This window comes from Falco punctatus (assembly GCF_963210335.1).
Source record: "Falco punctatus genome assembly, chromosome: 3".
NCBI lineage: Eukaryota > Metazoa > Chordata > Aves > Falconiformes > Falconidae > Falco > Falco punctatus.
The window spans coordinates 104,357,088-104,373,075 of record NC_137582.1 but is presented as its reverse complement, the minus strand read 5'-3'; the positions used below and the strand labels follow the sequence as shown (position 1 = coordinate 104,373,075).

The window sequence follows — 15,988 nt, the reverse complement described above, 5'->3', positions numbered from 1 at the left end:
ATTTCCTAATAAACAAGGCAAAGTAATTACAGTAATTAAAGATTCAAGATAAGAGCACTTTATATTTGGGGGGCCCAGCATATCAATTATACAGTTATCATGTTGTTCTCCCTCCTAATGAGACAATCTAGCACTGTAATTTTGCAGAATTAGAAGCATAATTAAAAGGGGCAGGAGAAGAAGGGCAGTTTACCAAAACTGATTAGGAGGGATCTCTCTCCTCTGTGGCTCCTGTGTACATGCACAGTGAAGATGCATTCCCCAAACACCTTTTCATTTCCAAGCGATAACCCTTGAACATGGCTGTTGGACAGCTGCAATGATAAACCCAGACTTTAATTACAGGTGTGTTTTATGAGAAGAGCTGGTTACTGTTTTGTCTCCCTACTTTCGAACTCTCGGTTGCTGATGTACCAGCATCTGTTGGAAGGCAAGCGGGGAAAATAGCTTATCTACTCAGGAGCAAGAAACACATAAAACATAAGAAAAGCAATTACATGCCTTCGGTTTCCACTCCTCTGTTTTTATAGGGCTTGTCTTAGAATCTGAGTGATTTTATGCACCAGAGGAAGATGACAATCAAGATGAGTTGCAATGATATGCATGGGAGGCTGAGACATGGTGCCTTTAGGTATTTATTTTCCTGTAGTTACAGGTTTTCTAAACATCATATTTCTTCAGAGGGATGAGAGAACCCAAAATTTTGCAGCTGAGTATTATGGGCACTGAGACTACACATGACAGCCCAAGTGACAGTTGCCAGAATGTAACGCAAGACAATCCTTTCTCCTCTTCCTTTAAATCTGCATGATTCCAGGATGAATGTATATGGTACTGAGAAAGACACGGTGAAAATACGTTAAGTACTGTGGTAAGCCCCAGTATCTGAGTGACCCTTTGCCTACTGCAACTCCATTACTTCTAGTTTTAGATTACAGAGGCACTGAGGATCAGTGAGACATGGCTATGCTCTTTTGACACTTGTAACGAACGTACATCCACCACCACTGCTGCTACCTCCTTGCCAAACTTTGTTCTCCAACATTAAACTATCCAGTTCATATGACATCAGAATTTGGGGACAACTGAAAGCAAAAGGCAGGACTTCAGGCCCATACAGCTCTGTGTATTTTCAGAGCTATGAAAAAGGCCCACATGACTTCTTGGTCTTGCAATTCATTGGCCTCGCCAGACACAAAGATACAGAATGCTGGACAGAGGGTGAAATAAAATTTAGTCTGCAAGCACAGATGCCTTTAGTGCAAATGCAAGGTGCAAGGCCCCATAGAGTCCTACTCACCCCAAACAGGAATAAGCAAGTAGAAAAGAGGACCCAACTACTCTTTCTGAGCTATAATGTGACATCTGCACTTTAATTTCAGGCCCTGGGTGTGACTCCTTCGGGCAGCCTGGGCAGTATTGGCCCACAAAGGCTGGTCACCTGCTGCCCGGTTTTCTCTGTCTTTGCTCTTGCAATGCAGCACTCCCTAGCAGGAAAGTACCTTCTTTTCATGATACTGATATGGAGATCCTCCTCCTGCTTTACTTCAGGGTGTTGACCATTGCTCTTATCACTCTCTTCACTGTCATCACTGTGTGAGAAAATTGAGGTCAGCTCTTTCTTCAGGATCCTGGTTGGAGGTAGGGGGATCGTCCTCTTCTCTGCCAGGCGACCCCGGTTCTGGCACGGGATGGAATTAGTTGGAATGGGAAAGGGCAGGAGGAAAAGAGAAGAAAACAAGAATTTGGTTAGGCAACCCAGAACCAAGCAGCTCCTCTCAAACAGCTGCCCTGTGAAGGCAATGCTGTTAAGTCTTTGCAGGTTTCAAACTGGTATGCCGGGTGGACACTGGCTGTGTTTGCTTTGCAAAACACTTTTCAGCAGGGGCATATTTACATCTAGTTCTTCCAGTTCTAATATTCAAGTCATGCACTCTCCCCACCTCTTCATTCCTAGCTTGTGTCTCCTCTACACCAACAGGAAAGGAAGACGGCAGCAGAATTAGCACCAATCTCTCTCTCCAGAGTATTTCCTACCAAATGTTGCACATTAACATAGCAAAATAGGTTAAATTAAACCTTTGCCAGTAGCCCTGGGAAGATGGGATCCAAGTAATCCAGAACACTTTGGACTGCAAAGGGAAAACTGCCTATGCCAGCCAGCAGCAGGTTTGTCTCTCACACCAGTGAACAGTCCACATCAATTTAAACGGGAATTACTGAGGCTACTTTTCACTGTTCATTTGCATGTTCAGATGAATCTAGCAGGTCTTGCCTTGTGCAGCCTTTCCCTAGGTGGTCCTGGCAGCATACTTCCCCCTCAACAATCCACTTCTGACAAGACACAAATAAACAAGAGGGAAAACTCCCAGGAGGCACAAGCTGCTTTTCCACTGCATGTGTATTTGTGTACGGAACCTTGCACAGCATGACCCTGGTCCAAACCTCCTTTCTTCTGCAACTATTACTCTGCCCCTGCACCCTTTGTGCCTGATCCACAGGAAGGTATGAGCCTAGCTACAGCATGTTGGGTTTTTAGGTCTCGCTGTGATAGACCCTGTTTCTAGAACTTGGGGTATCCAGCCTGATCTGTGATTGACCAAGACAGAGAGCCGTAATACGAGCACTTACAGTGGAAGGTATACATTGGAAATCCAGGGAGACTGCAATGTCATTGCCCACAGAATTTAAAATTTTAGCAAACAAAATCATGAAATTAGGAAGGGAACCACAGCGAAGCAAAGGAAAGCACAGTTTCATGCACATTCTTTGTACAGGTATGTAGGCATACTTCCTTCAATAGGACAAGTCATAGAAAAGAACCATTTTTAGCAAGGATTGGAAGAAAAGGAAGGAAGGTGTCTGAAAGAGATCAAATAAGTACAGAGTAACATTTAACTAATAATAGTTTCTCTGAAACATCGACTCCAACTTTGCAGCTAAACCTAGGAAAATGAAAACGTCCTGGGAAAGCCAGTCAGGCTCTCTGCAGGGGAGAACAGAGGAAGACTAAGTGATAGAAGAGCCCATGTTTTTTTAATTAAACAAATTAAGAACTTTACACAAATACAAAACAAAAACTTCTTGTTTTACCTCTGTCAATAAATTCCAGTTGTGGTCATTAAAGGGGAGCCCTAATCATTGTGATAATTAGCCAAATCCATCTGGAAGGCATCACCCCAAGGAGGCACATTAGCTTTTCCATTCTGATGCACGTCCAAGCCAAGAACGCAGCTGTCTGTGAACAGCAGACACCCAAGGGAGCAAAGCACAGTGGGCCAAACTGGCTTAAAAATGGGAAAACGTGTATACAAGGAAAAAGACACGCACTTTCCTCTTGAGAGAGATGCAAAGAGGAAAAACACACCTGTGGACAGCAACAAGGTGAACGCTCCCACATCTCCAAGTATCCCAAGTACCAAACTTGGATACAAAAGCTGCAGCAGGCTCTGTAGTGAATCCAAATGCCCAGACTCAGACACAGGAGAATATCCGTACTCTGATTATTGCTGGGGGCTCCCAGAGACCCACCTGCACAAGATGAATTGCTATGGTGGGAGGAGCCAACTGCATCTATGTGACAAACAGCAAGTGCTTTTCCCTTGCCCCTGCAGGCTCCCCTTAAACAGCAGCAGAGACCCACTCACGTGGCCCTTTGCAAAGAGGTTTCTCACTGTCTGTCCCCAGGAGGAACATGCAACACAAACAGTGCATCTCCCAGCCTTAAATACTTCTTCGCGTACAGATAGATTTCCACCCCCGCCCCCTTTTCTGCTCCAGTGCATAGAGCAAATGTGCAAAGCTCACCTCTGTCTGAAGCCACCTTAGTAACTGTAGCTAGCACAGCGTCAAAAGGGCAGTAGGGAGCAGAAGAGGAGAGAAAGGGAAGAGTGAGAGGAAGGAAAGAAAAAGCAAGGAGGTCAGTATTTGCACTGGATTTCTGTCATGATGAAAAGCTAGGGTTTGATATCAGCATGAGCTTTATCACACCAAAGCTTTACATAGTTTTCTGAAGTTGCAATTTATCATAACAATTAAGGGGGGAGGGGACGGAGGGTGTGCAAATTTCCACTTCAAAATAATTGCAATTCACTCTCTGCTGTGACTTCACAAGCTAAAGAGAACAGCACTGATCAGATACTAAAAATCATTTTATGGTCATTATGGTACCTTTGAGCAGTTACCAGGTCTCAGTGACTGCCCAGGGACTCATCAGCCTTAACAAGAGTGAGAGTGCAGCAAACAGGGAGGCACTAAACCTAGAGAAACAGCCCATCAGACCAGGAACACAGGATCCCCCTTCCCCCTGCTCCCCAGAACGCTTATTCTTTGCCTTTCTGTAAATTGTATCCCTACACCTAAAGCTGCTGCATATATACAGACACCTATATATACACACATATACATGCACCAATTACGTAATAATCAAATAGGCATATACCTACCTATACAGGTATCACCTAACACACAGAAAGCTTCTTCCCTTAAAAGACGAATGAAAAGGAATGGAAAACAGAATCTGCATCTGCCGCAACCTCTGGTCACAGATAAACAGTAGTACTTTTGTTCTGACCAGGGCCCAGACATGGACAACATCCGAACCAGGGCCACAGTGGTTCCAGCGCCCTCGTAAGCATCTGCATTCCAGCACCAGCAATACATGTTTTAAAGTTGTGTTTACTTTGTACTTTGTATTTCTGCCATTGGGGCATTTTATTTATTTATTTATTTATTTATTTGTTACGTTTCTCCATTCCCAGAAAATTAAAATAGACTTAGCCAATCAATTTTGCCTTTTATGTTCACCTATAGTCAGTTTTGAATCAATTGCGCTTTCTTAATCTGTTTAGAGGCATTCACCAGTAGATACACATTACTTTTAAATTAAGCACAAAAGTAGCCAGAAGCCTGGTCCAGAACCTGCTACAATCAATTGTCTTTCCATTGACTTGAAAGGGCACTGGTCCAAGCTGCAAATAAAAACCACTCATTTGTGAGAAGCACTCTATCCAAGGAATCACTGCTATGACCCTGGCTTTTGCTGAAGTCCTTTGCCAGTTGTACAGACAGCTTACAGGACAGGAATGTACCTACAGAACTGAGCAGTATATCAAGATACCTACAGTTACTCAGATTCAGAGTTATCAACTATCACTTGCCACACAGCGGCAGGTAGTGAAGTATGCACTTAGCAGAGTGGTGTTACGTACGAGAACCCACCCAGAGACTGCAGTGGCATCGCTATGTATGGGGAGGTGCATGACGATTTATAGATATTTGATGTAAGCCTTATAATCTCACATTTAAAAAGCTTGTATTTGTGTGCCATTACAGAGTGATCTCATACTTTAAAGGGATGCCGATGTTGAACCATGAACCCTATAAGAAAGCTGGAATATTTTGAAAAAGAAAACTGCCTCCCAATTTGTTGATATTCATTGGGATGTCTCATGCTTGGGAAAAAAAAACAATCAATAATCTCCTGCCACCAAAGAGCCAGGCATCTTGGGACTCCAGCTCCCCCCTGTTAAATAACTCCATTTTTACACACATGAAGGAAAGGGGGAAGGTGCGCTTTGCCAGCTGGCTTGCTTAAACTAGTAGGAGTGTTTTGGCCAGCGGGTCAGAGGAGCATTTTCTATAGCTGCAGAGCCAACAGCTGTTAGTACAGGTGCAGCACCTCCAGCAAAAAGATGAAGTATACGCAGCCGTAAATACGTCTTATAGCTTGGTCCAGCAGAGCCAGGTTGCCTGCCAGCCCCCTGGCACAGGGACTACAGGCAGAAGGTGATACAAGGAAGAGATGACATCTCCTATGCACAGGGGGAACACAGGATCCCCACTGAGGACCTGTCCTCAACACATACGTCTGGGCGTGAAATATAGCTAGCCCCTCAAAACGCTGCTGCAGAGTTACCGCACAGGTACTCTCCCCTTCCCTGCAACAAACCCTCCAACAACCTCTTCGCTGCCTGAGAGCAAAGATGTTTGCTTTCAGGACAAACGCTGACTCAGACCAGAGGAAACCTCTTCAGAGCATGCACCCTCCTTTCACAACACAAGGATTTCCCCCACCCCTTGGGTAGACGGTGGGGGCACGGAACACAGAATATCACTTACCCTCTCTTTAATTAGCGTACTAAAAAGTAAAATGTCTCTGCAATTCTCCAAAGCTTTTTGCAAGGGTGAGTGTTGAGGGCACTGCAGAACTGCCTCACATATTAGGACTCCCTTCCCTTTATACATTGTTAAATATTAATTTTGTGGGTTATGATTCCAGCTAACGAAGCACAGCTGGAGTTTGAGTCAATAACCCTCTATTCCCCAGACACATTCAGCTACCCACCCAGCCGTTCCTGCGTCACTCCAGCCCTCAGTCACTCACCACTTCACCCTCCTAGGGTCTTTTGACACCATTAATTGCTTTCATTGCCTCTCAAAGTATTGTCTGGGTGGGGGGTTGCTTTGTTTTTAAAAATCATAGGCAGGCATATTTCCTTTCCCCAGGAAAAATCAGATGGGTACCAACACTATTTAAAGTTACTGATTACCCAAGTCTAGAGATGCAACTACAAATAAAAAAAGCCCAACAACTTGGGAACAGTGGTAGGTTACCTGAGTGGTGAAGCCTGGAAGCCTGAACGTTCTGTCATGAAAGCAAAGGGCCATCAGAAAGATGGCAAAGAAAACCGTGGTGATGTTTCTTCCCCTTCCAAAGAGCGGAGAGAAAATTCCGCTGTGTGTGGCTAAGCAAGGTCAGTAGCATTACAAAATAAAATCTTTCTCCCGCCACCCATCCAACCCCCTCACAGCTCTCCCCTGGAGCCGCGTTCTCCCAGCCAAGAATACCAAAACCCAAACTGTTGCATAAGAGCCCTGGGAGAGCCTGCAGATGGAATGACGGGCAGAGAGCACAGGGCTTGGGGGAGAGACAGGAAGGGAGGGTTAGGAAAGGTTTCCTGCCCTGGGAGCTACTGCAACAAGGTCAAAACAGCTGAACACCCTGGTGTGACATTCAAAGTCAGCCAGAAAAGGAAAGATTCCTTGCAGAGAGAGTCCCTGGTGAACATTTAATTGATCCCAGCAATGGAAAGGCCTTTGCTATGAGAGCTGCAAGACAAAAAAGCTCCATGGAAAAAAAAAATGCACATGAAAGCAAAGCTTTTGCCAGTCCACATTAACTGCCAGCCAAACTCTGGACATTTGATCCCATTGGGAATTGACCCAGGAGGCTGAGCAGGTGCAGTCCCTATGGACACCACTTCTTCAGCATCCAAATCAGTACCAGAAAAAAAGCACAAAAATGCAAATGCACAAAGACTTTGCCCACCGATAAAAATATCAAAGCTGTTTACAAGACGATTCACGTGCCTGTGACTCAACTCTCAAATATAGTTTCTATTGGATTAAAAAAACACCCTTGCAGAAGCAACAGCACACGCATTCTTTCTGCATACGTAGATCTGGGAAATAGAGGGAGCAGACAGGGAATGCTGGGGGAAGGTAAGAGGGGACGTTTGTGCACTGCCAATGCTGGGAGCTGAAGAATGCTAAATCTTTTCCATATGTGAAGGAAATCCTCAAGTCCAGACAGCATTTTCTCTCTCTTTTTATTGATAATAAAGATAGGGAAAAGGAAAGGGGGAGGTTCTGAGAGCCTGGAATATTTTCCTTTTACTTTTTTGAATAACAAACCTAGTCAAATGGCTTTAATTAGGAAAATCACGCAGCAATGGAGCCCACATATTCCCCTGTAGGATAACTGACAAGAGTCTGCATTTACCTTCAGCTGTGATTAGTGTAAACACCTAAGAAAGGGTCAAGTTGCCTTCCAAGATAATCCTCCACTCTCCCCTGGGCCTTCATTAGGCGTTTGGGCCAACGCACTACCAGGCTGACTGTTTCGGGAGCAAATCCGGTACAGGCGCAGTTCTGCTGCCCTGCGCTTACCAGCATCTCCGTCAAAGCTGAGGTCACAGACAGAAGCAGCTCTCCAGGCTCTCATCTCACCTCCCGCTACAGTGTTCAGTAAAGAACGAATGAATAAAACAACAGTCGACAGCCTTCCGCCGCATCTGCCTTCCTCCCCTCCTTGTCAGCCGCAGTCCCACCCTTTAACCTGACCACTAATGAGCTGATTATTTATCATCACTTTCCAGTAACACCAGCGTTACACTGGAAGTTGTTCCAGCACGGGAGGGGTGGCCTGAAGTACAGACAGTGCAGAAGAGAACAGACAGCCATGCCCAGGCAAAAATATAAGGCAGTACAGATTACGAAGATTCTTTGCAGGTTTTGGGGACCACGTCGCACTCTTTGTCAGAGTCTCAGGAAAGTGGTTTACAAGTTCTGGCAATGGCTAGAGGCAACGTGAGGAGGCAACTCGGCACAGCCAGGCAGCTCTAAGAGCTGCAGCCAGGGGGACAACAGATTCTGGGAATAACTACTCCAGCCCAGCCGGCTCCTGAGGTCTAATGATTCCTCATTAATAGTTTTGAGTTGTCATCAACTGGTTTAAGACAGAAGATACCAATTCCAGCACAGACAGTCCAGGCCCATTTTTAGGGTGTTTTACCTTTGGAGAGAGGGGAAGTATATCGAAGGAGAAAATTACTCTTAACCACAATTTCCTGGTGTTGATCCCAGAGAACTCACCTGACCCTGCTGTGCTCAGTCTCCCTGCTAGAAAAAGCCATTAGTAACACTTTCTCTCTCACTTGTACCTGTTTCTCTGTACTGTTTACATTGTAAGCTCTTTGGAGCAGAGAATAATGTGTTGAGTCTGAGGCTCTGCATAGAAACAGGGCTGTAGGTACTACTGTAATTGGAGAAAATATGTATGTTTTAAACCAAAAGAAAGTCACACTTTTGAGTACAGAAGTAGAGCTGCTGCTCTTCCCATCAATATTAACAACATTATTTTCAGAAGCCCTAAAGAAACAGATGAACAAGATCTGTGAACAGAAGGGAACATTTCCCATTTATTACCTCTGAGTGAGTTATAAAGCCTAAGGGATAATTTGTTAATAGAGTGAGAGCTATGCTTTTCTGGAAAAGCCAACTGGAATTTCCAGTCTTTGAAGGGAGGCAACTCTAAGATAGGAAATCTATCAGTCCTTTGGAGCTACCTGTTTTCAAAAATTCTTTGGAAGAAGGCTGAAAAGTGGCCTAGGCTTTGTTTTCTGTGTCTGTTCCACATCAAGTAACTTTGTCCATTTCAGTTTGAGGTTGCAAAGAAGGAAGCACAGATATGAAGCCAGGTCCTCAGGCAATGTACGTCAGTATTAACGGAGTAAGTCAACCAGCGGAGGATGTGGTACACTGATGCTATCTCTTAAACAAAAGCAAAACTTACATATTTGTCTCTTTTTTCTTTCCTTTCCTGCTCCTCCTCTCTAGTGAAGAGACAAGGAGCAAAAGGGCACAGAAGCTTTCAGACATTTTCCCTGCTTTTCACACACCTCACTGCGGTACCTTTTGAGTAACAGAAAGACAAGAGAACAAAATAATTGTCCGTCATTCCCCCCGGTATTAATGTTTCACTCCAAAGTTTCATTACATCAGGTCCAAGAGAGCACAGCCTTTCCCAGCAAGACTAAAATATTTCATCAAGAGGAATATGACTGGGGTTTATACTTTTATTCTGCTCTGGAGACACAAGCTTAAAGCATTTTTTTTTAGATTCTTGAGATTTCAAAGTGTGGCTCACAGCCTGCTCGGCCAAAAGGAGACAGACCAGGCTTTGTTCGGGTCCTACAAGAATGAGGACCAGCCACTGCAGCTTTTCATTGGGTAGAGTGCAATTTCTGCCTCAAGTTCTGTTTTGAGCTTTTTTTTTCTTCTTTTTGATAAGTCTTCACTGTCATAAAGACCAACTTTCACAGAGATCAAACAGAAACGTTAAAACAGTTCTTCCCAAAATGCATGTTGCTGCTTTAATAGAAACCAAAACAGGCTTTATCTAAACAGTTCAGTGTGTTTTACAAAGTTCAATCATTATGATCTTCACTTAATGGGAGAGACAGACCTGGATTTGTTGAGTCAGTTCCTCCTCTTCTTTAGTTGTCCATATGGCAGAAGCTTTTGCTGCTGCTGTAGTTAATGAGAGCTACAGCTGGTTCTTTTGGAAACATCAGGTCCAACATAATCCTAAGCTGGTCTTCCAAAATATTGAAGTGTCCCATGATCACCGATGACTTTGAAAACATAAACTCATAGGGGCATCAGTGGAACTTGCACGCTGTCAGTCCCTAACCCCAGCCATACTCACCTCAAACACCCTGGCATAAGACTAACCCAAGAAAGGTCTTCTGTCCATCCCCACAGCTGGACCACTCCTGTCACAGGCAGAACGAGATGGAAACTAACCCAAGGGCAATTTTTCTCAGCTTTAGAGAAATACATTTCCCAGCAGTTTCCCTCAAAATTGAAGCAACCAAACCGACGAGAGCAAAGAAACAGCAGCTGCTCCACACAGCGGAGACAGAGTAACCAGAGATTTGCATTGCATCTTAGTATTCCCCAAGGAGGCTGGTGCCAAAAATCAGCCACATCTGCCTCCATGACAGGACCACCCAGCAGTATAGCACCATCCTCCCTGGACAGTAGATAAGCCTCTTCAATAACCTTAAGCGCAAGCATTCAGTTAACACCTGCACAGAGATCATTCAGGCTGGTAAAAGATATAAATGGATCCCCATACTGTAGTGTTTCAAGTCTGATGCCAGCACTGAAGAGCAGATCAGAGGAATCTGAGGAAAGAGCTGCCACTTACTGAGTAAGCAACAGCCAGGTCTGCCCACAAAGTTTCCTCAGAATGACTCAACTCTCCAACAGCCAAGCAAACTGAAAATCCAAAGCAAACAAGAAAACTACAAAAGGCATTGCTTCCACTTTTGCAAAAAAAAATAAAAATAATGCCTGGTGTTTAAGTAGACTTCATGCTTTTAAACTATCAATACCAAAACAAAACAGAGTAAGGTGCAGTTCATTCACACATGTGGCCTGATTGGTGGAGTTCGTATGAACAGACGGTACCCTGCAAGCCTACTCAAGGCTTTGAAAGGCCCCTTTTTTACAAATCAAAAGCTCTGACACCTGCTGCATGCACAAGAGTGAAGCCATAGCTTCCCTGGAGCCTCTTCCCTGTCACCGAGAGCCAAAAGCAAGTGAAATCGGAGGCAACAAGCCTATCATCTGCTACAGTGACCCTGCCATTTTGCAATACTTTCATCTAGAAAGCACCACGTGTTTTATAAGCTTTTGTTATTTAAGGGGGTTTAACACATCTGGGAGGCTGGTGAGGAGCAGGAGGTCCATTTAAGAGTGGTGCAAAGTGTGATGAAGATACGTAAGGTGATGAGCTAAGTCACACAGAGAAGGGCTGCAGAGCCAGGAGCAGCCTGTTGCACTTCCAAAGACAATATACGCACATCCAGTGGGGAAAAGCAGCTCTGTGGACCTTTTTTAACTATCACAGGAACGGACTACAATACCTTAGCAATGCCTTCTAGTGCTAGGGTCATAAATGCATCCTTTCAAGTGAAAAACAGCTGAAGGTGTCCCTCTCTGCCTCCTAATCTCACTGCCTTCAGATGTGCACAGGCACACAGCTGCCGCTTAAGGAAGCACAAAGGATCTGGTTCAGGCAACTGGAAGAGACTGACTGACAAACTGATCCCTAGCTTTTTTAACTTGACCAGTGTCAACATGCACCTGTGACAAAAAGCTGCCTGGGCACAGAGCGCCCATCACCAGCCTTGGGTGTTACTGTTCAGAAACAATCGGTTCTGTGCTAAGGCTGCAAAAAGCCTTTACCACTCAACAACCCCCCTTAAAAGTCATTTTGGGGCGACTACCTGATTTTACTCCACACACACAACCTGCACAATGGCAATGACTTGCCCAAGATTTGCTGGGTAGATGACAAAAGAGGGAGAACCGAGAAGGTTGTGTGCCTGCTGCTCCTCTGCTCCTACTGCTAGAGCACATGTACCGCACGTCGTTCCACAGGGCCTCTCTTGGCAGTCTGTCACCCATCAGGAGAGCACTGTCCCCGCTGCCACATGCGGTACGGTGTCACCACTACCGCCTTCCACCACCCTCTGCGATACTAAAGCACGACAAAGACCATTTCCCCTTCTCCTCCTCTCACTAGTACCTTTCCTTCAACTGGCTGCACAGCTAAAGGGACTCTTTTCTGTAGTTTTATTCCTTTTCCTAAAGCTTTGTCCCCCTTCCCCACAGCCCCCTCACCCCCAAACCGCCACAAACTACCTACAAAAACCACTGCTTCCATTTCCACTTCATGATCTGCCTGCCACACCTGGGGGATTTCCCAGCAAATTGTATTACTTTATTTGGTCAATTGGCCTACAAATTGATTTTCCTGTACAAATAATGAACATTTATGGTTATTTTCCCCATAGACTGCTTTATTTTCCATGTAACAAAGACTGATTTCCTGCAGTTTTTGAGACCGGAGCATATGATCTGCAGTTACTGTGACCCCTGGTTGATGGATGGCAAGGATTCGAAGCACAACAGGAGGGTTTGGGGCTATTTTCCCCCCTTATGCTCTTAACAGTACTACAGAGAGGGATGTCAGCTGGAAGTAAACACCAGTACCAGACCAAGCGATCCTACAGCATGTTTATTCTGGGAATAAATTGTATTGTTTTAAAAGAAATCCAGTCCTGGGTCCGGCCAGCCACAAGGCCAGGCAAAAGCAGATGAAGTGATCAGGGGGACCAAGGGGGCAGAGCAGACTGTGCCAGGCTTGGGGGGTGGCGGGCTTGGGGGGTGATGGGCTTGGGGGGTGGTGGGTTTGGGGGGTGGCGGGCTTGGGGGGTGGCGGCAGGAGGCCGTGAGCCACCGCAGGGCCCTGCCCTGCCCGCCGGCACACCCAGGCGCCCAAAGCATTTGAGATGGCAGCCCCTGCTCATCACAGCCTTTGGGGAAAGGCCGCAAGGACCTTCTTTAATCTTAATTACATTACTGCGGAGGGGAAGGGAGGAGGAGTCAGGGAAGAAGGTTTTCTAGAAAACCGTCTGGGAGTGAGGTGGCCTGGTGTGATTTGTGGGCAGGACTAGAAGTGTTATTCTGCACTCATCTCCCCAGAGATGCAGAGACAGAGCAATAGCTCCACAATACATTTCATTTCCACTAATGAGAAAACGACTTTTGAGACAGAGCCTCGAGCAAGTTTTGAAGGTCACTCCCGCAGGTGTGGAAATGAATTGGGCTAGATCGGTCCAAACATAAGTTATTCTACTTAAACCACAAATGGATTATTGTGTGCATGGGGGGTTAACAGCCTCAGGCCTGTGATGTGTGTGTATGTTTAATTTAATACATCTTGATGTCTGGGGCTGCTGGGGACAAAGGCCTCTCAGCCTCAGCACTGCAGAGAAGCAAAGATAGGGAGGTTTGTTAGGTGAATCTGAGAGTGAGGGGGGACACAGAAGAGAAAGTCAATTATCCAGAATAAGTCCCGACTGCCTGCAGTTCCCCACCCCAAGTCCTCTAGGGATAGCTTTGGCCCATGAAGTCTGACTTCAAATCCAATAAAAAATTAACTGATTTTGAACAACTACTAGACATGCCTCCTTAGAGTTTTAATACGTGCTCTTCAGCTGCAGCACAGAGTGGAATTAATGAAAGGAAAGAGTCTGAGAGTATCAGGCATGAGGCTAAAAGCATGCCAAATTCCTGCTTAGCTTCTTTGACTCAGGGGAATCCCTCACTCCCTGGCACTGCTAAGGGCTGACATGCCCTTAGTCCATCAAAGTGCTGCATGGCTGAGAGCACCAGGAAGAGGTATGTCATGACTGAGGATGACACTCATCCTTAACACAAGCTAATCAAGGCAAGGATGCATCTCCCACAACCTACTGGTGTAGTGGGCAGATGTTTCACTCCATGGTGCACTTTTATGGGCTTCACAGTAACTGCTTGCTACACGGCAGCTACCAGAACGCATTTGAAAGTCCACCTCAACAGGAAAGTCAGTCCTTCAAGATCAAGTTGCTCTCATATCCCACTCCTACTCAGAAACCAGATTACATGTGCTGATTAACTGCCAGGAGAGAGGGAACCTATTCCAGAGACAGTACAGTGAACTTCCCAGCTCTGCTGCTCTGTATAAAAAATTGGGTGTTAGACAGACAACTTGCTGTGGGCGTCGCAACAGCTCTAACAAGGACAACAAAAAGGAACCAATTATCAGCTTCACAAGGTGCAGCCCCTCAAATCACAGTGTGAAACCCATTCTTCTCACTCAACACACACAATGCGCAAACATTAAAGTCCAACTCTAGTGTATCAGTAACAGCACTTTGCAGTTGTCCGTAGCCTTTCACTTTCAAGGCCTGCACCTTTTGCAAAAAAGGGCATGCAGTTCTTGCTATAAAGTGCTTTTACATCATCATCTAGGCAAGTGAGACCAAGGAAGAGTATGGTGGGACAACTTGCTCATCCTCGCACAGTAAAATGGTAAAGAATCCAAGACTAGAACGGAATGGTTCTGTCTCCAAATCTGGTGCTCCCACCATTCAGTAACCAGTGCACCCCTGAAAAAGAAACGTAGCTGAGATCTACTTGTGATTACCTGAAGGAAGATCTGATACCGCTGCTTGCAGGCTGTGAAGAACTGTGTGCAACACCCTATACCTGTATCTTTGTCCTGAACTCAAGCAGTCTACCTGGTTGCCTCATACAGGTGTTCTGCAGGCACTGAGGCTGAGCTCATCACTCGCTGTGACTGTGCAGCACCCAGAACCACGAGTTCCACTTAGACTGTGTGTACTCACAAAACTGCTCACAGAAATAAACAACTGGTTGGCTCAGCACATCAGGAGCAACATGAGATGATACTGCATGATTTACAATGCATCTGTATATAAAAATATAACACTGGGAAATAAATGACCAACAAATACAATGGCTCTCCGATGAGTACTGAATGGAAGTAGGGAGTATTGGGAGTTGTATGTTTTGAAGATAAACACAAAGAGAATATATATTAAAAAAAACCCAAACAAAATAAAAAAACCCAGGAGAGGTAAATAATTCATCAAAAGCATAAAAAACAAGAAGCTGCAAAGAAAAGGAAAAAAAAATACCAAAGGGAAGAGTTTTCTGAGCAGGTGGAAAAAATTTCATCTCTCACGGGAGTGAAAACAAGAAATAAATTAATCGGAACAAAAAAAAAAAGGAGAAGGGGGGGCATGTTTTTAAAGGTGAAACATTTTGTCTGGAAACTGGTATTTCCCCTCTTAGGCATTTAAGCATTTCCCTAAGGTGAGGAACAGTCTGCCACTGTGCTGCTGGCAGAGACAGCATGGTCTTATGTCGCTCCCAGCAATACTCCAACCATGGACAGAGACTTCAAGAAGCAAACCTGCTCACACAGCCAACACTTACTCTGAAGCAAGTCTAGCAATTTCTTTTACTCAAAGCCACTAAATCATCAAACAGTCTAATGTACATAAAGCCATGTTAACATAAGTTGCCCATAACTATTTGTAAGTCTTGTAGGTTTTCTTCGGTTTTTTAAACAAAGAACTTCCTCCAGAAAAGGGTCTATATTTGGAAGCTTGCTGATGTCAACTTTTGCAAATGACATTCACTGCTTTAAAACACATCTGTAAAAAACGAAAATAAAAACCACAGAGTTTTTTAGCACATACACTTTTGCTTTCTCTTGCATGAGTATACCACCTCAGGCTGTGGCTCCTTCCCATCCCATGAATGATGCTGAGCTGCACCCTATACTAAGCCTTCTGAAGGAGGGGAAATTTGTGACTCAACAGGTGGCAGTCTTCCTTCTTGAATAAAAGTACTTGGGTATACTTTGCCATCAGAGGTGCTGGAGAGCAAATTTAAGGTCCCGAATTATTATTTAGTTGGTGATTTTCTGGGCCTGTTAAAACAAAAATCCCAGCTAAATACAAGCTTTACCAGTTAGACTCTGCCAATCCTAATTCCC

At 44.9% G+C, this 15,988-nt stretch overlaps 2 protein-coding genes across 10 annotated transcripts in view; both read right to left on the bottom strand.

Moving 5' to 3' along the window:
- The window catches only part of SAMD11 (sterile alpha motif domain containing 11), a 132,511-nt gene that overhangs the window by 91,456 nt on the left and 25,067 nt on the right, over positions 1-15,988 (bottom strand). For 6 of the 9 annotated variants that reach the window (XM_080380032.1, XM_080380034.1, XM_080380033.1 and 3 more), the window contains one exon: positions 1,503-1,681. The exons of 2 other annotated variants lie outside the window; for them this stretch is intronic. In XM_080380032.1, coding sequence (XP_080236158.1) covers positions 1,503-1,681 — 179 coding nt within the window. Of the gene's footprint in view, positions 1-1,502; positions 1,682-6,615; positions 9,324-15,988 lie in introns of those variants that run through there. One more of the 9 variants, XM_080380038.1, reaches the window with a different exon arrangement.
- The window catches only part of LOC308060857 (uncharacterized protein), a 28,119-nt gene continuing 21,611 nt past the window's right edge, over positions 9,481-15,988 (bottom strand). Inside the window, exon 2 of the mRNA XM_080380067.1 lies at positions 9,481-10,337. The gene's annotated coding sequence lies outside the window, so the exon portion shown is untranslated. The remainder of the gene's footprint in view (positions 10,338-15,988) is intronic.